This window comes from Pongo pygmaeus, chromosome 8, assembly GCF_028885625.2.
Source record: "Pongo pygmaeus isolate AG05252 chromosome 8, NHGRI_mPonPyg2-v2.0_pri, whole genome shotgun sequence".
NCBI lineage: Eukaryota > Metazoa > Chordata > Mammalia > Primates > Hominidae > Pongo > Pongo pygmaeus.
In genome coordinates this window covers 124790437-124812072 of record NC_072381.2, presented here as the reverse complement: position 1 = coordinate 124812072, position 21636 = coordinate 124790437, and the positions used below count along the sequence as shown (strand labels likewise).

The following is a 21636-nucleotide window of genomic DNA, read 5'->3' as shown; positions in this document are numbered from 1 at the left end:
CCAGGCTGGAGTGCAGTGGCACAATCTTGGCTCACTGCAAGCTCCACCTCCCAGGTTCAAGTGATTCTCATGCCTCAGCCTTCTGAGTAGCTGGGATTACAGGCACGCCCCACAACACTGGCTAATTTTCGTATTTTTAGTAGAGACGGTGTTTCACCATGTTGGCCAGGCTGGTCTCGAACTCCTGGCCTCAAGTGATCCACCTGCCTCAGCCTCCCAAAGTGCTGGGATTACAGGTATGCGTCACCACACCTGGCCATCACTGACTTTTCTTGAGCACCCACTTATGATATGCCAGGTCCTAGGAGATTTATGAGGAGTGACCTTGTTTAATCTTCTTAAGATAGGTTTTATTATTCTTACTATCCTCACTTCACAGGCGCAGAAATAGGCTCAGAAGTTAAGTAACTTGCTCAAGGGCACATAGTTGGCCTGGGAGCAAAGACAGGATTCAAACCCGGGGAATCTGGCCAGAGAACCTTATCCCTGAGCACCAGCATGTACTCCAAGGACGCCACATTCCTTCCTAGACAGTGTGCAGGAGGATGTGGCATTGAGGAACAAGCCCTCCCTGGAGGCCCATGGGGGCTGGATAAGGAGGTGCGGTGGACTCTGCGTGTTTTGACCAATGGTGTTTGTATAGTGCTGTCATGCATCTCTCTCTTACACACACACATACACACACACACACACACACGCTAACGTCCAACATATGCTTCACTTCAGCAGAGGAAAACATCCCACTGAGGAGCTCCGCGCTCATTAGCCATGGTTCCGTCAGTGGACAAAAGGTCGGCCTAGGAGACTGTCCGCTCTATCTCCAGACGCAAGCACTTAGGGCTTAATGATGTGTATATTTTCAAATGTGGGCAGCTGACATTCCCCATGTAAACTATTTGCAATTTCCCAACGTGGACAGGCTCAGCTTTCAGGAAAGCTGAGCAGGAGAGAGAGAAGACTCTCTGAAAGAAAGGGGCTCCCAGGGGTCCCCTTCCTTCCACACAAGGGGGCTGCCCTGTCCTGCCGTCACGGGGTGGAGGTCATTGTTTCTTGGGGGGCCACCCTCATTTCTCCTCCGGGGCAGGAACAGAGGAGGGGCACTGTCACAACCATACCCTGGCCGCCCCTTGACCCTCCTCGAGGGGATCTGCGTCAGCTATGGGAAGCCTGGCGTGGGCGGAGGCAGGGGTGGGAGTCGAGTCTTTAGCAGGAGCCAGGGCTGGAGGCTGCTGTGGGCGCCTGAGGGATGGGCCGGCCCAACAGTCACGGCCCCTGAGAGAGGCAGGCGTTGTGCTGGGCCTTGATGTGGGTTTTCTCATACATTTTTACTTCTGTTGCTCTCCGGAACAACGCTGTGAGGTGGGGGCTTACTGTTCCAGGGTCACAGATGTGGAAACGGAGCCCTAGAGAGCTCTGTGAGGAAAAGTGTGGTCTCATTCCTGCTCATCAGGATGGAATACCGCACGGCACTAGGTGTGCTGCGGGGGTTCCGCAAATGCCCGCAGACGGAGCGCTTAGTAAGAGCGGACCTAAGACGCAAATCCAGGCCTGCCCAGTTCCAAACCCTGCAATCTCTCCACTCTGCTTTGCTGAATGAACTGATGATGTTCCTGGCACATAGTAGGTGCTCAATATGCTTGTTGGATAAGTGTGTGTGTGTGTGTGTGTGCACGCGCCTGTGTGCATGAGTGTGAATGTTCACAGCAGGAAAGAAGGAGATAGAGAATAGCAGGTCTGTCCACCAGAAGGTCCTTTATGGGGTCATCTGGTCTGCCTCCTGCCTTTGTAACATGCTGGGCCAATCACAGTTCTAAGGAATTTTCTTAATTAAAACCAGATGGAGGGGCCGTGGCCATCTCAGGCAGAAACTGTAGGATAGGGCTGCTGGGTGGGGAGAAGTGTCCTGGTTCGGGGGTTCCCGGCCTAGGTACCACCGTGTCGGTCTCATGGTTTCATTTGACCATAGGAGAGAACGCCCTCCTCCTCATCTCTGCAGTAAATTCCCCCTTTGTTTGAGCAACTGGGAGGTAAGTATCTGCCACTTGCTGCCAAGAATCCAGACGAATTCACCATCTGTAAAATCAGGCGCTTAGGCCAGGTGAGCAGGGGGCCTCCAAATGCTTTGCACACGGCCAAGAGCTCCCCTCGTCTCGCCGAGCTCCGATTCCGTGAGCTCACTCAGCCCTGCTCACCCAGCTGCAGCAACAGGGTCTGGGGTGGGGAAAGCACAGGGTGGTGGGGCAAATGGGGGCTGTTCCAACCCTAAACCCTGGCTTGCACTTAAACATGTTCATACGGTCACAACCAGAGAAAAAGGTTTGCTGAGCAGCAGGCGCAGAGAGCATTTCCTCACTTGAGGGTTGATTTAAGGTCTGGCTGACAGGAAGAAAAAGCACCATTCTTCCACCTTTTTAATCAAAACCTTCAGGGCCATGTGGAAAAGCCACTGCCGTACACCCTCACGTCCGTCTGGAGTAGTTCCTTTCTCTGTCCATGGCCAGGCAGGAGACATGATCCACAAGCCCCAGACAAGAACAGACCAAAGGAAAAAAGGCAGGGTTTTGTTTTCAGGGTCACTAGGGAGAAAATAAATCAGCCCAGCCACACGCTCACGAGCAAAGTGCTGTGGCCTGTCCCTCCCTCCACCCTGGGTCTGATGCCAACATCCAGCAGCCCTCAGCCCAAGCGCCCCCAGCTCTTCACCAGGGTGTCCTCGTGGTCAGCCCAGGCGATGGACTGCATGGCCTGGGCACTGTGCCAGGCACAGCCCCGCCAGGCAGAGACACACTGGACCGGCAGCCCGTGGGTAGAGGTCCTTGTGATCGAAGCTGGAAGGCACTCACTGTGCCTCTTTTGAGTTCAAAGGAAGTTGATGCTCACTCTTTCCCATGAAGGTGGGCACAGCCTCCAATCAGAAGCGGATCTGAGGTCAGGCGCAGTGGCTCACGCCTGTAATCCCAGCACTTTGGGAGGCCGAGGGAGGTGGATCACCTGAGGTCAGGAGTTCGAGACCAGCCTGGCCAACATGATGAAACCCTGTCTCTACTAAAAATACAAAAATTAGCCAGGCGTGGTGGTGTACACCTGTAGTCCCAGCTATGCTGGAGGCTGAGGTGAGAGGATTGCTTGACCCCAGGAGGTGGAGGTTGCTGTGAGCCGAGATCCCACCACTGGACCTCAGCCTGGGTGACAGAGCAAGACTCTATCTCAAAAAAAAAAAGCAGCAGATCTGCAATGAAGCTGAGGAGGCCGAAGCTTTAGGGTTTTGTTTGTTTGTTTGTTTTTTAATTGAGACGGAGTAGTCCTTTATTGTAGTCCTGGGAGCTACAAAATGCTCTATCTTGGGAGACACAGCATTTCTACAGAAGCACTTCCGGGAAATTGAGGTCACAGATGAAAAGGATCTGAATCTCCAAGGCCTCAGTAATTTGTTGTGATTTCTTTTCTCATTTTCAATATTCACTTTTGTATCTAACCTCCTATTCTTTTTCTTAAAAAGCATGCTCAGCAAGTTATTTAAGCTTCAGTCCCCCCTCAAAGAAACTCTGGATCTTCCCTTGTCTCCAACTCTCAAAGGGGCCTCTCCAGGGCCCTTCAGAGGCCATGATGCCTTTAGGAAGATGGCATCCAGTCTGCCATGTTTATCTTTCCTTGGTGAACAGTCCAAAGACCTAGAGGCTAAGGGGCTCACAGGGCTCTCTGGAACCTTGTGTGTCTGGTGGAAGAGAAAGTGGGAGTGACACCATGACACAGGGTTCAGAAGTAACCGGCATCCACGAAAGGCCTGTGACTCCATCATGGTGCAGACACACACCACCACTCTTGCAACCTCCTTAATTCTTTGGCTGAGGATCTCTTGTACCTCTTTGGTGGTGACTGTGAGGGTAGCTGGGTTTTCCACCAGGCCAGGAAGAGACTTCAAGGCATGGGAGCTGTCTTTGTGAGCAGAGGTGGAGGAGGGGCCACTGCTCCAGTGACCAGTCAGAAAGCTTCTTCAGCTGGGGTCCATCAGCCATACAGGTTCCCTGAGTGCCCATTCTGTGCCCAGGCCATGAGGTCCACCCTAAGGACCCCAGAGACCAAGTCTGTTGGCCAAAGGCAGGAGTTCAAGGTCAGCAAGGACTGCAGGCTGTAGAGTGTAGGTCACTGCCCCTCAGCACCTAGGAGACAGCGCTCACAGAGGTGGCCTCTTTAGACACAGGTGGCTCCACAGCTGTGGAGAGGTTTGATCATGGCCCAAAGGGTAAAGGGGGTTTAGCCAGGCAATAGGGAGGACCCTTCTATCCTCCAGCTCATGCCGTTTGTGCACTAGGAAGTCCTCCAAGACTAGGGCTCTGGATGAATTCACTTTTCCTAATGGCAGAACTGACACTTTTCTAGACCCCTTTCAGATGGTAGGGTTGCACTGAGGATCACAGGCAGACAGCAGGCTCAGGTCTATGAGCAACCAAGTGAGGGCCATGTGGCTGGGAAGTGCTGGGAGCAAGCCTTGCCTCGGGGCTGCAAAGGGTGGGGGGTGGTTCCAGCCCCTTCACAGTGCTCTGCTGACCTGGTCACCCTGAGACCCAGCGTGTCATGTTCTCTGGGCCAACAAAGTAGAAAAACCTAGCCCTTCAGAAATAGCTGCAGCCCTTCAAGAAAAACAAAATGGACTGGGTTTGAAAGACCCTGACCCACATTTCCTTTGCTATTCCAGTGGCTTCACAGAAATAAGGATGAAGGGTGCTTAGGGCTCGGGAAGCGAGGAAAGATATCTTTAAACGCTGGCAGAATTTAACTGGGGGCCCTGAGAGCTGGGCAACTTTAATGAGAAGGAAAGGAAAATACACAGTGACCCTGACCCAGACCCCGACCCTTTACGTCAAAAGCAAAAGACGATAATTAACAAAATGCAACGTGCCCGGACGTGGAGTGAGAGGCCAGCTGAGCTCTGTCAATTTGATAATCCCTGGTCGTGACCTGCAGGCCCAAAGTGTGCAACAGGAGATGACGCGCTGTTTACACAGGCCGCGCACGCGGGGGCTCGCAGGACCCGGCGCAGCCGCAGGAGCAGCAGCAGGAGTGGGATTCTTCCTGGCCAGCGGTTTGCATGCAGCTCCGCTCAGGCCAGTGCAACCACATGCAGGTCACTGACACATGGAGCCCAGGCCCCAAGGTGCTGGGGATGTTCACGGTGGGGAAACGGTGGGGAGTGTCCCTCATTCTTTGTGCATGAGGGGCGAGGGCAGGGCCCGCCAACTTTCCATCTTCCAGAACACCCACCACCCTCCTCCATCTGAAATCGTGTTGGATTTTTCTCCAGTGAAGACTTCATTCCTTGGGGCTGGGAAATAAAGGGGTGGGGGGGCGGGGGGCAGGAATCTCCTAAGAGCCAGAAAATTCAAGAGAACCTGCCCCTCACCTCAGCCGCGTGATGTCATTTCTCTGCCCAAGGTCCACAGATGGGGAGGGCCTGCCAAGCCACAGGGACCAGGATCACTGCCCACCCAGGACAGAGTTGGGGGTGCCCTCAGGAAGCCTGTGGCTGAGTCTTCTGTCTGCCGCCACTCCAAAGAGAGGCATTCTGGGCAGGAAACACTATGCACACACATTAAGGACAGGGTCAGAGGCAGAGCCAGCTCTGCCAGCATCAAAGGAACCTCCAATTTTCTGACCTGGACAGTCATGAGAAAGGAAAAAGGACCTAGATGGGCCTGCCCTGGCCCGCTGTGAGGAGCTCCAGCAAGGCACATCAGCCTCAAGGGCGTCAGGAGGCGCCAAGATGAAATCAGGCTGTGGGCAAAGACAATTTGTTTTCCAGGAAAGGTTGATGAGGGGTGGGGTGTGTCTATTTGAAGGACAATTACACAGTCATGAAATATGCCGCGCAGGAGACTGTGACGTGAGAAGATGCTAAGGACACAGTGCAAAGTGGAAGCCGAGGCCCAGGTTGGGGGCCAGGAGCTGGGCTGGGCCCCGGAGGGTGCTGGCATGCACAGCCTCTGGACGTCAGCCCGACACTGCCTCCGGGGCTTGCTCATTCCCCGGCCTTGCTGCCTGCCCCCTGCTACACCTGGGAAGCTGATTCAGTGGGAACTTTTGTCTTTGGTTAACTTTCAAGAAGACAATGCAGAGGAAGAGAAAGATTACAGGCTCCACCATTGGACAGGCCAGCTTACATCCCACTCTTTTCTTACTCTTTTTCTTTCATTGTGGTAAAATAGACATAACATAAACTTCGCCATTTCAACCATTTTAAAGTGTACAATTCAGTGGCATTCATTACGTTCATCATGGCAACCATCACCTCTATCTTGTTCCAAAAATGTTTATCATCCCAAACAGACAGACACTCTGTACCTGTTAAGCAGCAACTCCCTACTCCCTCCCTCCCCTGCCCCCTGGTAAATGCTAACTTACTTTCTGCCTCTATGGATTTGTCTAGTCTAGATATCTCATAGAAATGGAATCACACAATATGTGGCCTTTTATGTCTGGCTTCTTTCAGTTCACATAATGTTTTCAAGGTTCATCCACATTGGGGCATGTATTAGCGCTTCATTCCTCTATATGGTTGAACACTGCACTATAGAGATAGACCACTTTTGCTTATCCATTCATCCGTTGATGGATATTTTGGTTGTTGCCATTTTTTGGCCATTGTGATAATACTGCTATAAATATTTGCACACTAGTATCTGTTTGCATCTGTGTTTTCTGCCTTTTTTTTTTTTTTTTTTTTGAGACGGGTTTCACTCTGTCACTCAGGATAGAGAGCAGTGGTGCAATCACAGCTCACACTGCAGCCTTGAACTCCAGAGCTCAGGTGATTCTCCCACCTCAGCTTCCTGTGTAGCAAGGACTACAGGCATGCGCCACCATACCCACCTAATTAATTATTATTATTATTTTTTTGAGATGGAGTTTCGCTCTTGTTGCCTAGGCTGGAGTGCAATGGTGCAATCTGGGCTCACCACAACCTCCGCCTCCCGGGTTCAAGCGATTCTCCTGCTTCACCCTTCCGAGTAGCTGGGACTACAGGCATGCACCACCACACCCGGTTAATTTCGTATTTTTAGTAGAGATGGGGTTTCCTCCATGTTGGTCAGGCTGGTCTTGAACTCCCGACCTCAGGTGATCTGCCCGCCTCGGCCTCCCAAAGTGCTGGAATTACAGGCGTGAGCCACCATACCCAGCCCTCAAGTTTTCTTTTCTTTGTAGAGATGGGGGTCTCGCTGTGTTGCCCAGGTAGGTCTCAAATTCCTGGCCTCAAGTAATCCTCCTGCCTTGGCCTCCCAAAGTGTTGAGATTACAGGCATTAGCCACCATGCCCAGCCTCCCTGTTTTCAATTCCCCAGTTTTACCATTATGAGCTAAAGAACTCTGACTGCCTGGGTAAAACAAGGACAATAGTGTCTACTACATAGCACAGTCATGAAAATAGAACGCACTAAAGCTATACAGCATGTAGCATACAGTAGGTGCTAAATTAATGTTATTTTCTCTCACCTTCTCCACTAAAACCCAGAGAGTTAATGACTTAGTGCTTAACTAGTAGAACATCCGGCAACAGCCAACTTCTCTGCTTTGCACAGACATTAAGAATGTCTCAGCATTTAGACACTTACTGGCTTAAAGAAAAAGCGCCTCAGAGGAATTGAAACCCAGCTGCCGGCCATCCCCAGTGGAAGTAGGAAAACCAAGTCAGTAAGCATCCCTTTTGAGGCCCCCTCTCCTTGTTTCTAGCACAGAGTTATAGAAAGCCCCATAAGGAACATTCCAGTCTCCTCTTCCAATCTGGGCCTCTAGGGGCCTCAGTTTCTTTATCTAGGAAATGAGAAGTTTAGCTCAGCTCCATGGTGCTTAAACTGGGATCCACAGAACCCTAAATGTTCTCCGCAAAGTCAGAGCTTGGGGAAGGGGAAGGGGAAGGGGAAGCGGAAGGGAGGAAAAAGAGAAGTCCAGCATCCAGCTTGGTCAACCACAGATCTTTTTATCTGTTTGCACGCTGGGAATCTGTAGATAAAACTGTGTGCGGGGCCCAGAACTGGGCAGCCCCTGAGATTTCCCTGGGCTCACTCAGGATGGCCTGAGTGAGCCTCCACTTCTTGTTATTTTACATGGCTGTGATGAGGACTTAGCAAAACACGGAATATGAAGTTCTAGGCTACAGTAGTAGCTCAATAAATGCTAGCTGTCCCAGGACAGCTCACGAGCACACATGTGGCTTGATTTGTGAATTCCTCTCTCTGATGCTCCCAGAAGTGGAAGGGGAAGAGGCCCAACCCCCGTCCCTCACTACTGTTGCTTGAGAAAACTCCTGGAATTCCCTTTCTTAAGTTTTCTTTTCAATCCTCTTCCGCCCTCCAGCCTGTATGCAAGGCTGTGACACGAAGCTGGAAATGCTGGTAGATGGCCCAGCAGGGGCAGCTGCCCAGCCAGACCGTCTGCTCAAGTGAAGGTGGATTAATTGACACTAGATTAATCGACAACAGGATGACCTGTTCCGGGGGCTGGGAAATGAGGGCTGAGCAATCTCAGTAGAGATGAAGAGCTGGGTCCAGGGCCAGTGTCTGGGACCCCAAGCCCCACAGAGAATGGGACAGGTACTTGGAAGGGAGCCATTTGCCCAAGGTTCCCATATTTCACACCCGTGGTTGCCCTGGAGATCATGAATTGGTTGGATGATCAGGCAGACTCTAAGCAGGACCAGGGCCATGGACCCCAGGAAGGGAGATCAGGAATAAGCCTGACTCCCAGTCCAGTGCTCTTTGCCCTAGGTCATGCTGTCTCTACCAAAAACAAGCCAGCATTTCCATTTCCATAATGCATCATAGCTGGGAAGCAGAGAGTTAGCCCAGCATCTTCTAAAGATGATGAGAGGTCTTAGGAAGTACAGGGACACAATTAGATAATATTGAATCACTCAGTGAAAAAGTGATTCTCTTCAGATCTCCTGCAAGCCTCCCATCATGAAGGAGAAAGTCGCAGGCAGTGCTACTGTCCTGTCATCAGGGCTCTCACATTCACTAATCTCCTTTAAAATGGCAAGGACAAAGGCTTCAGGCTCAGAACCTCAGGCAGACAATAGAGTATCTAGCTTGGATTTAATCTTAATTTTTCCAGTTACCTTTATGTATGACAAATCAATACTGGTTCTCCAGGCATGTTCCTGGTACAAGGTTTCCTTTTAAAATGCATCTATTTTAAGTTAAAAGATTAGTTGATTTAAAGAAAATCGTTGTATAGGTAACTGTTAAGCGTAGTCTGCAAACATGGCCAAAACCACACAAGTGCTAGAGAATGACTGATGGCCACAAGCACAGGTAGGCGCCATTTTTATCAGCCCCATATTCAGTTGGGGAAACTGAGGCTCCAAGGATGCAGAGCTGGAAGGTGGCAGGACTGGGGTTGCACGAGGTCCTGAGGACAAGGATGAAGCTGACTGCCTGTGCCAGAGGCCGAGAAGCCGTGGCCCAGCCTGCGTGGGTTTGCTCGGCTTCCTGATGCTGGTGCCTGGGTGGGGGTGGGGAGCCAGAGGAGGGAATTTGGAGCCGTTATTATTTCCTTTCATTCAAGCTCTTGACTTTATAAAATGTGGATGTTTTCCAGAGAGCCCAACAAGCACTACGAATAGATTTCATTTGTGTGGAAACAGGCTGATGGGTAACTTCCCCCTTCACCAGAACCAACTTCCCTGTCTTACCCTATCATTGTTTATTGAAACAAAGAGGCAGCCCTGTGTCTACGGAGGGCCCAGAGAACAATATCCTGCCTGCAGACCTTTGGCAAGAAATGTGCTCTAAGAGCTGCCTGCACAACAGCCTTCCCAGTACCCCACAGAAGGACGCCATACCAGTTGCTCAGAAGCCTGCCCCAACCCACCTGTCCACCCCCTTGTCCGGGAAGAACCCATGCAGGCCCTTTCAGCAGGACCAGGACTGGGTTTGAGCTTCCCCTGGAATCCACTGATAGTCCCTAACAAAGCCACATCAAAAGTGGCACCCCCTTACCAGACCTTAGTAATTGGGGTGGGGCACTGCAACCATGGAGACCAGCACTGTTGCTCACAGGCCCAATTAAAATGAGCTGCAGCAAAATGTCCTACAAGTAACACTGCCAAAGCAGGTCACGCAGGCACTTCCCCATTCTGGACCAGCCTCTTCTCTTCCCAAATCTCAGTTGCCTGATCTGTAAAATGGGTACACTAATACCCATCTTGGGGAGCTGTCAAGAAGTTCCAGGAGCAAGTCTGTAAGAGGCCCGTGCAGTCCTAGGAAATGGAAGGGCTCAAAGCCCCGGGGATGTTGTCATGTCGACCAGGGGATAAGAGGCTGAATGTCCACGAAGGACCAGGCCTGGCCCTGATCTTTCCAACAGGCAGTGGGGCTCTCGTTCTTCAAAGGAAGACCAGGTCATGGGGCTAAATGTACATTAGGATTTCTTTACTTTGTTTCCATACATACCCTTTCCCCTCAAAAACTGAGGCCTTCTTACAAGGACAGGTAAGACAAAATGAAAACAAGTTATTTAAAAACAAGTAACAAAAATGAAGGCTGAATGTCATCAAAACGAAAAACCTTTGTGATTCAAAGGACACCATCAAGAAAGTGAAAAGACAACCCACAGAATGGGAGAAAATATGTGTAAGTCATATACTGATAAGGAACTTGCATCCTGAACATATGAAGAACTCTTATGCTTCAACATTAAAGACAAACAACCCAATTCAAAAATGAACAAAGAATCGAATAGACATTTCCCACAGAAGATACACAAGTGGCCAAAAAGCACAAGAAAGGGTGTTCAACATTATTAATTATTAGGGAAGTGTGAATCAGAATCACATCAAGACACCACTTCACACCCACTAAGATGGATAAAATGAAAAAGACAGAAAATAACAAGTGTTGATGAGGTCATGGAGAAACTGGAACCCTGCTGGTGGGAATTTAAAATGGTACAGTGCTTTGAAGAACAGCCCAGCAGTTCCTCAAAAGTTTAAACATAGAGTTACCACATGGCCCAGCAATTCTACTCCTATGCATGTACCCAAATGAAACATGTCTACACAAAAACCTGTACCTGCATGTTCATGGCATTATTATTCCATAAGAGCAAAAAAGTAGAAACAAAAAGTAGAAGCAGGTTGGGCACAGTGGCTCACGCCTGTAATCCCAGCACTTTGGGAAGCTGAGGCGGGTGGATCACTTGAGGCCAGGAGTTTGAGACAAGCCTGGCCAACATGGCGAAACCCCGTCTCTAATCACAATACAAAAATGAGCCAGGCATGGTGGCGGGCATCGGTAATCCCAGCTACTTGGGAGGCTGAGGCAAGAGGATCACTTGAACCCGGGAAGTGGAGGTTACAGTGAGCCGAGATTGCGCCATTGTACTCCAGCCTGGGCAACAAGAGCAAAACTCCATCTCAACGACAACTACTACAACAAAAAGGTAGAAATAACACAAGTGTCCATCAACTGATGAGTAGATAAATAAATAAATGTGCTATATCTTTACAATGGAATATCATTCAGCCATAAAAAGGAGTGAAGTGCTGATACATGCTACAATGTGGATGAATCTTAAAAACATTATGCTACAAAAGAAGCCAGTCACAGATGGCCACATACTATGTGATATTCCATTTATATGAAATGTCTGAAATAGGCCTAGAGACAGAAAGTAGATTAGTGGCTGTCAGGGCCTGGGAGGAAAGGGGAACAGGGAGTGACTGCTAACAGGTACAACAGTTTCTTCTTGGGGTGATAAAATGCCCTGGAATCAGAAAGCAGTGATGGTTATATGATTTTGAATCTTTTTAAAGCCACGGAATTGTACTTTAAAAGAATTAGTTCTATGGTATGAGAATTATAATAGATCTCAAAAAAATTGGTATTTTTGTTTTGTTTTTTGTTTGGAAATGGAGTCTTGCTCTGTCACCCAGGCTGGAGTGCAGTGGCGCGACCTTGGCTCACTGCAACCTCTTCCTCCCTGGTTCAAGCGATTCTCGTACCTTAGGCTCCGGAGTAGCTGGGATTACAGGTGTGCGCCACCACGCCCAGCTCATTTTTTGTATTTTTAGTGGAGACAGGGTTTCGCCATGTTGGCCAGGCTGGTCTCGAACCCCTGACTTCAGGTGATCCGCCTGCCTCGGCCTCCCAAAGTGCTGGGATTACAGGTGTGAGCTACTGCACCCGGCCATAAAATTGGTATTTCAAAAAGTCATCTGTAATGGTGGATGAAATATAATTCTGTTTTCACTTATTATTATTATTACAATGGGAACATTTCCTGGGCCACCTCAGCTCGGAGTGACCCTCCCCTCTCCTGAACACCTGTCACCTGTGTCACTTCTGGGCTGTAGAAATGGAAGGTAGAAGGTGAGCTGCTCAGCTCTCTTCAGAGCCCAGCACACACTCAGATCCAACCGTGGCCCGCTGGCCAGCTTCTGTGAGCTGACAAACCCGAGACAATCCCTAAGATATGCCACGCTCACGGCTGTCTAACCAGCACCAGAGACGAGCCTGCCACGTGATGTTTTTAACCTGGGGCTTGAGGGATGGGAATGTACACAGGGAGCCTTACTGGTGTGCTCACCTAATATTCCACATGCTCCTCTGCCTTTCCCAGCCTCCCCACTGGCCACGGACTGCGAGAGGAGGTGATGAGTGTTGCTTCTGGGTCAAGCACTTAAAAGCTTCTGTGCCTCCTTCATCCCTCTCTTCGTCTGCGGCACTGACCATGGGACAACACACTCAAGATGGTGGGGCCACAGGAGCAGCCAGGATCCCCGAGTCACCCAGGGAGGACCCAGAAGAGCTGATGACCTAATCAGATGATGCGTGAGAAAGAAATGAACCTTTGCTGGGAAGAGCCCCTGAGGTTTGGGGGTTTGTTTGTTGTGGCAGCTAGTATAAATCATCCTGACTGGCGCACTGCCCTCTGCAGCTGGAGGCCCTCCAGACCCTTCCTTGGCCTCTCACGCTCCACAGCTGGCAGTTCGACGTCTGAAAGATTTCCTCATTCAACAGCCTGATTTTGAAGGCACGGAGAAGGTGGGGAAAGGCAGATGACAAGCACTGCTGCCGGGCACTTAAGATGCCCCAGCTACCATGCTCAGTACTTGCTGCTTTTATCTGTGATCCTCATCATGGCCCGCACCCTTGACAGATGAGGAAACTGAGGCACTGAGAGGTGAAGCAACTTTCCCAAGCCCACACAGCCCAAAGAGGTGACATCTGGCTTTGAACCCAGGTCTACCTGACTCTAAAGCTCGCCTCCTTCTCAGCACTTTGCTGCCCTCCTGTGAGCTCTCCAACAGCTCTCAACCCCTTCCAAGCCCTACCCTCGGTTGGTGCCCTGTAACACCCCCAAAGCAAAGCTGGCCATGTGTGGGCGACTGATACAGGATTCGAGGCAGGGTCTACGGAGTGGGGTTTGCCTCTTGAGATAAAAACTTCAGGCATGGGTTTGTAGGGCGTCCTCCGTGGTGAGGGAGAACAGAGCTCCAGGCACAGGCATTGCTTAGGCAGGGGCTTTCAGCAATTTTAAGATGGCTTCCAGCAATTTTAAGATGGCGGACACCTCAGGATGTGAGCTCTCCAAGCGTGGCTCCCCAGAGACATGAGACAGGAGAGCTGACTGGCCCATGGAGGGCAGCTTCCAGAGCTCCCCTCAGTGTTTCATTCCAACCAACTCACATTGATTGAGAACCATGTGTTCAGCATCATGCTGGGGCGGGGACACAGAGAGCGGATGCCACTGTCTCCATCCAAAGTGAATCCCCCTGCCTCTGCCGAGAGTGGGTGGACCTTTCCACGGCCCTCATCCTGTGCTCTGTCTTTCCTGGGGACACCCCCATACACCCAGAGACTCAAGACAAAAGCCCAAGGGCATCCTCCTTCTGCCGTTTCGCAAGGCCCTTGTTCCTCCCCATCCCCAAGGCTGCTGGCCCAGCTTGGGGACCTGGGGCAGCTCCCCAGATGGCCTCTTGCCTCCAGTCCTTCCTCATCCCCCTTATTACTCCTCCATGTGGTCAGGGGGATCGTCCTAAAATACAAGTGGCACTCAAAGCACTGGCAGCTCCACACTGCTGCCGCCTCAACACGGCTTCCCAGGGCCTACAGCTCAGAGGGGCCCCCTCCCCATCCCACCCCCACAGCACTGCCCACCCTGTACCCTTTCCTACCTCTGTGCCCAGGTTTCTCAACCTCAGCCCTATGGACATTTTGCCCCCAGGTAACTCTGGGTAGGAAGCCGCCATGTGCACTCTGGAATGTCCAACGGCATCCATGGCCTCTACGCATCAGATGCTAGGAGCACTTCCCTCCCCCACAATTCTGCCAATTACAAGTATCTCCAGATAGCCCCAAATGCCCACTGCACTGCGCCCACAAAGGCCGCTCCTCCTTCCCCTTCTTCTGTGTCCGGTTTCCTCCTCCACATCCTTTAAGATGTGATTCAGCAGCATCACCTCCTGGAAGCCTCCTCTAGCTCACCTGACCCCACACTTCCCTGAGCACAGCTCCACCACTGCTCCCATTGTGGGGCATTTGGTTAATCTGCTTATGTGTTGGTCCTACTCTGAAGGTGGGCTCCTCGGAATCCCCATCATAGGGCACGGAATCACAACAATGGAACAGTGTGCTCAGAGACCACCCAGGTGAGGGCAATGGACTCTGACGAGAGGCGGAAGAGGCTCTGTGCAGCTGAGGATGTTGGAGATGACTGCAGACAGTGGTGCCTGACACAAGGGTCCTCAATACATGCAGGGATACAGAAGCGAGAAAGACAGAGTAGGGGACAGCGCCTTCATAAGGGCCTTCTGGGGCACAGCCTGAACAAAGGCCACAAGGTATGGACATCCAGGTGAGCCTAGGAAATGGTGTGGCCACAGCCCAGTGTGAAGCCATGGGAGAGGTCCCAGGAAAGGATGCTGGAACAGAAGGAGGTGTAGGCGTGAGGCTCTTGGATGTGTCCTGTAGCCCAAGGTGTGCTCAGCAGAACGGAAAATTGAAAAAAAATTATGGTCAATAACTTTGAGAAATGCTTTGGTAACAGTTAAAGAGGTTTCTTTCTTGCAGGACTTCTCAGAGCCTTGAATATGCTCACATGCTGAGTGAATCTACCAGGGGAGACATGGCATTACAGTGCTGCCCAAGTGTAATTGACCACTGAGGGTTCTTTTTCACAGAGCTTCTCCACTGGCCACTCTCCTATGGTCTACCCTTTGGGAAGCACTGCTCAGAGCTGAGACATACAAGCTACATACTGAGGAGGGGTCCCAAGGCAAGGACAATCTGGGCTTGGGGACAGTGGCTTTGGGGTTGGTCAAAGTCCTCTGAGCCAGTACTGGGGCCTCGGTCACTCGCTCAGCTCCTCAGCCAGCACCTTCCTTCGCTGCATCTGGGGCACTGGGGCACATGAGAAGTAAATGAGGCTCCGGAGCAAGCTGTTATGGGAAGAACTGGGAAAGTAGTGCAAAGTTTATTGTAGGAAAACAGTTGACCCAAGTCATGGATCAACTACCTCCCCTGGAGGCCTCCCTGGTCGTAACATATGGTGTGGCTTAAATTTTTTAAATTGAGGAGAACTTAAGGGAAAAAATGCTGGCAGGCTCTGAGGCACTTGTAAAACCGTCTGAGCTGATGGGGGTGTCTGGGCCCCATCCCTCCAGGAGACGGAGGCAAGGCTGAGCAGAGGTAGGGAGGTCTGGAGAGCTCAGGTCAGGGGCTGCCAGCAGGGGCTTCTGGACAAGGGTGGCCACGGGGCAACCCGGTGGCAGCCCTCAGTGGCTGCCCCAGTGCCTGCCTGTACCCTGTTCTTGGCTAAGCCACAAGAGCCTATCCAGCCAGCAAGGTCAGGCAAAGGGAGCATTCCACCCTCACTGCAGATCAGAGCCAGGCCGCAGACAGTGGGAGGATAGTGAAGGGGGGTGAGGAGACTACACCCAGGGGAAACACCCAGGGCTCTAGAATCACCCAGACTTGGGTTCAAATTCTAGCTCTGCCACTCACTAGTTGTGTGACTTGGGATGTGACAGCTCCCCTGAGGCTCTCCTTCCTTATCGGTAAGATGGAACCAATATAATCTGCATCCCGCAGTGACAGCAAGGACTATAGACAGTGGTGCCTGACACAAGGGGTCCTCAATACATTCTAGTTGCCATTGTTTGGGGGGAACACATGTGAGTGGGCAGCCCTATGGGGGCACAGATGAAGCGCTGGACTGGGCCAAGCTGAGCCACCGTGGGAAGATGCCTCTGCAGAGGGCAGCTGAAGACCCCTTCAGCAGAGTGGCCTCTCACACTATTCAGCTCTGTGGCCTCAGTGGCCTGTCTGTAAACAGGGCAACCTCTCATGGATACACGAACCATCAGAGACGTCTCGGAGGCATGCAGCACACCATAGGAGCCCAGCCAGGGAGCTGTCATCATTACGCCCTCTAGGGCGCATGCACCCCTCTAAGCTCAGGGCACGTGTTTATGCCCAGAGTGTCCACACTGTCTTGAGTGGTGGCCAGGAGATCAAAAATGTATCTAGCCAGAGCCCCGTCAATACAACACTGGCTGCGACCGGGTGAACAGGGACCCTGCTGAGAACGTCTCCTCGACTGTGTCCACCTGAGAACCTCACAGACAGCAACAGGCCCATATCTGGAGCATAGCAAGGCCCCCAAGGTGGGGGCAGCTGTGCCTACCCAGGGCCACACCTTGTCCAGAGCAAACTAGCCCCATTCTATGCCTAGAAGTGTTTTATAAACATAAATTCTGTCATTTCTGAAAAGTGCAAAAGGGCTGGGGGTGTTTGCAGTTCACAGAAAGAGAATTGCATGGATTATGGTGGATGCAGAAGCAGAGAAACAGCAAGGGGAGGCAACAAGGTGATGGCGACTTTGGTCTGTGTGCGCATTAGGGATTCCATCAGCAGGCTGTCCAGAGTGGGGCGTGACAAAGGGCAACGCTTCTGGGCGTGAGGTTGGGCTCACCCTGCAAGGGAAATGGCCACTGCCAACTGCTGATGCTGGAGAAGAACGAGGGCTACATTTGGTGCAGGAGGTGCCGGGGGTGGGGGTGACTGATGGCCAAGACCTTCCACAGGCTGTGGTGACCTCAGTCCACTGGCAGCCTGGGATGGGCACCAGGAGGTATACCCTTCCGGGGAGCTCGTTGGCCCACAGGGTCCTGAGCAGGGTGAAGCCACCACTGGCCCCGGGGGATGGGACACACGCAAAGCTATTCCCACATAGGTCTCATCTCAGGCTCTCAACACCTCCGGGAGATGAGTCTGACAGGAAGGCCACTTTTAAGAAAGGGAAACAGAGGCCCAGGGAGGGAATGTGGCTTGACCAAGTGGGCAGAACCACTGACACTAGAACACTAAATGGTTTGAGAACACACTTTTGTGAAGGTGAGTCAAGAGGAAGCAGATCTTGGAGAACCGAGGCTGCTGGACCCCAAGGACAATGGTACCCGGTACCCCGATGCTTCAACCATCCAGTGGGTGGCCCCGAGGTGGGGTCGGGGTGGCCCCTGACCCTTCAGAATACTCCAGAATATGTTTCAGAATTCTCTTCATTCTTTGATATAGTTGGGCACCCCCTTTCCCTCCCAGTCAACCCCCAACACTTCCCCTCCACGCTGACCTCTCAGAACCGCCCTGCTAAGCCCTTCCTTCTGGGCACTTCTCCTCCTGACCTTGGCCAGGCCTCCATCTGCCCTACCACAAATGGTTGGGTGTGGGCACACGGCAGCATGGTGACCCTTGAAGGGGCTGGGCCCCAAGAAGCAGGCATCCCGCCCCTACTCCAGGCCTGGCCTAGACCATCCCCATCTTGGCCCTGCCAGGCTTGGGCACTCTCTGGGGGAGGATGAGAACTGTGATCTCAGGAGGTCAACAACAGCCACCAGCCCAGCACTTAACAGCTCCCCACGTGGCCTGGCACAGACTTAGGGGCTCCTATTTTTGGATAAGGCCTCCTGTGCCACCTGCTGTGGGGTTTGGAAGACTCCTTACCTTTGGGGTGAGGTACTTGGTCATAATTTCCTTCCCTTTCTCTCCCAGTTTTTCATCTGGAGTAACTTCATATTCTGCCTAAAACAGAAGGAGAAAAAGAACAATAACAGGTTTGCTCATGAGCTTCTTATAGTTACAGAACCTCACAGCCCCTGGAGGAAACTCCCTAGAGGCCACCTGACCAATCCCCTTTTCCTGCCGGTCAGGAAACCAGGGGAGAAGACCTGGCCACAGAGCCCCGATATTTAGTCCAAACTACTTTGCCCTTTCTCACAGATGCTGGGTCTCAGGATGGCGGTGCTCCACGCAGACTGCACATCAGAATCAGCAGGGAGCCCTGAGCAAACACTGATGCTAGGCCCCACCCTAGACCCATGAAACCAGGCTTTCCAATGGGCCATGAGGGCTGGCACCTGGGCAGCCGGGGTTGAAGACCACTGACTTAGATGAATCAAAGGAAACTACTGGAAAAATAACAGCCCACCAGACTGGAAGGCTGCCGAGAAGCTGCCTTAGGTCACTCAGACCTCGTAAGCTGTGTGATCTTAGACAATTTGCTTAACCTTTCTATGAAACACAGATGATACCAGCACCTAGGTATGCAGTGATTATGCAGACGGAAGTGATCAAGCTCTTGGCCTGGGGCCTGGCCCATCATAAATAATAATAAACAGTTGCTATAGTTACCGCCATTGTGATTATTACACCTTGCAAGGATAAACAATAATGTGGATGCCTGGTCTTTTCCAGCTTTTTAGTTTACAAAGTGAACATACACAGGTTTTTTAAGATGTTCTTATCTGAACCTCGAAAGAGCCAGGGCAGTGACACAGGAGAACAGGGGCTGCCATCCCACCCCCTTGGGAGTGGAGATCCCGAGGGCCCGCAGCGGGAAGGGACTTGTGTAGGGTCGTGCAGCGGGAGGTGGCAGGGCTGGGACTCGAACCTCCAAGCGCAGGGCTTCTCCTCAACCATACCACAGAATTTAGGACTCTGATGGCTAGCCAAGCCAGGGGGCCCAAGCTCTAAAGATGGGAGGTCTCCAAAAAACAGACTTTTTCATTTTCCTGAATCCCAGAGGGGTTCCTTTGCTCACATCTGACGCACTTGCCACATGGATGCCTCGAGTCAATAAAAAGCCTGAGTAAGCGGCCCTTTCTCATTCAGACAAAAGAGCTAATTGCAAATTGTTTATAACCATTTCAAAATCCACCACCCAAGGATTTGTTAGCCTCTGTCCAAAAGTACAGCTATTTCAAAAGAGGCAGGAAATGACACTGGCACAGACGGACCCGAACTCCTCCCCAGGCGTCCCACCACGCAGTCAGATGCCCATCCGGCCCTCAGGGAAACTTCACACCTCAGTGTCTAGGGTCTGATTCCTCCCAGGCCAGCCAAAGGGAGCACGCAGGCGGCACTCGCAGTGACCACAGAGGCAGCCAGGCTCGTTTCCAACCACAGTGAGTGAGTGTCCTTGTCTTGCCCTCTCTCTTCTAATGGAGAGCCAAGATCCAACGATTTTCTCCCACGGAGAAACATGAACACTACAATCATTTAGATCACAGGGAGATAGGGCAGTGGTTCTGCAAGGAATCCCACCCCTCATTTTATAGGGCTGGACACAGAGGCTCAGAGAAGTCAGGGACTTGCCCAAGGTCACAGCTGCCGGACTGGTGCGCTGGCCTCTGGATTCCCACTGGGCCGCGTGGGCAGAGCTTCTCCCCAGAGGTCAATTCCTCTTCCACATCAAGATGAGCCTTGAGGGACTGGGGACTTCTTGATGATTTGACTTGATAGATGAATTCCTGAGATGCTTTAAGGTGGCTCTCTCTTCTTGACTTTTTCCTGTTATTTTCTTCCTCTGTGCCCCCTGTCGCTCCCCTAAACCTGAGTGCGCATGTGTGCACATACACGTGCCCACACACACAGATACACGCACCCACACACCCAAACATGCACGTGCCCACACACACACCCACACACACACACCTACATACACGTGCCCACAGACATAGATACACACCCCCACACACCCAAACATGCACGTGCCCCCACACACACACCCACACACCTACACACACGTGCCCACAGATACACACACCCACACACCCAAACATGCACGTGCCCCCCCACACACCCACACACCTACACACACGTGCCCACACCCACACACACCCACACACCCAAACATGCACGTGCCCCCCCCACACACACACCTACACACACGTGCCCAGACACAGATACACACACCCACACACCCAAACATGCACGTGCCCACACACCCACACCCACACACACCTACACACACGTGTCCACAGACACAGATACACACACCCACACACCCAAACATGCACGTGCCCCCCCCACACAGCCCTATACACACGTGCCCACACAGATACACCCACACACCCAAACATGCACGTGCCCACACACACACACCTACACACACCTACACACACGTGCCCACAGAGATACACACACCCACACACCCAAACATGCACGTGCCCACACACACCCCACCTACACACACGTGCCCACAGATACACACACCCACACACCCAAACATGCACGTGCCCACACACACACAGACACCCACACACCTACACACACGTGCCCACAGACACGCAGATACACACACCCATACACGCACCCACACCCCCCCCACACGTGCCCACACACACAGATACACACACCCACACACCTACACACACGTGCCCACACAGATACACACACCCACACACCCAAACATGCACGTGCCCCCCCACACACACAGACACCCACACACCTACACACACGTGCCCACAGACACAGATACACACACCCACACACCCAAACATGCACGTGCCCACACACACACCCCCACACACCTACACACACGTGCCCACAGACATGCAGATACACACCCATACACGCACCGACACCCCCACACGTGCCCCCACACACAGATACACACACCCACACACACCCACACACCCACGTGCCCACACACAGACACACCCACACCCACACACCCACACACACGTGCCCACAGATACACACACCCACACACCCAAACATGCACGTGCCCCCACACCCCCACACCCACACACAGGTGCCCACACAGATACACACACCCACACACCCAAACATGCACGTGCCCACACACACACACACAGACACCCACACACTTACACACACGTGCCCACAGACACGCAGATACACACACCCATACACGCATCCACACCCCCCCACACGTGCCCACACACACAGATACACACACCCACACACCTACACACACGTGCCCACAGACACGCAGATACACACACCCATACACGCTCCCACACCCCCCACACATGCCCCCACACACACAGATACACACACCCACACACCCACACACCACGTGCACACACACAGACACACAGATACACACACACACGTGCCCACACACAGACACACAGATACACACACACCCCCACACACACATGCCCACAGACACACAGATACACACACCCACACACACATGCCCACACACAGACACACAGATACACACACCCACACACCCACACACACGTTCCCACACACAGACACATACACACATCCACACATAGACACCCACACACCCACACACGTGCCCACAGACACACACATACATCCACACACA

The 21636-nt window shown here is 52.1% G+C and overlaps 1 protein-coding gene across 7 annotated transcripts in view; it reads right to left on the bottom strand.

Annotated features, from left to right (window-relative positions):
* GRK5 (G protein-coupled receptor kinase 5) overlaps positions 1 to 21636 on the bottom strand; it is a 254503-nt gene that overhangs the window by 44259 nt on the left and 188608 nt on the right. For all 7 annotated transcript variants that reach the window (XM_054435334.2, XM_054435335.2, XM_063670320.1 and 4 more), the window contains one exon: positions 17997 to 18074. In XM_054435334.2, coding sequence (XP_054291309.1) covers positions 17997 to 18074 — 78 coding nt within the window. The remainder of the gene's footprint in view (positions 1 to 17996; positions 18075 to 21636) is intronic.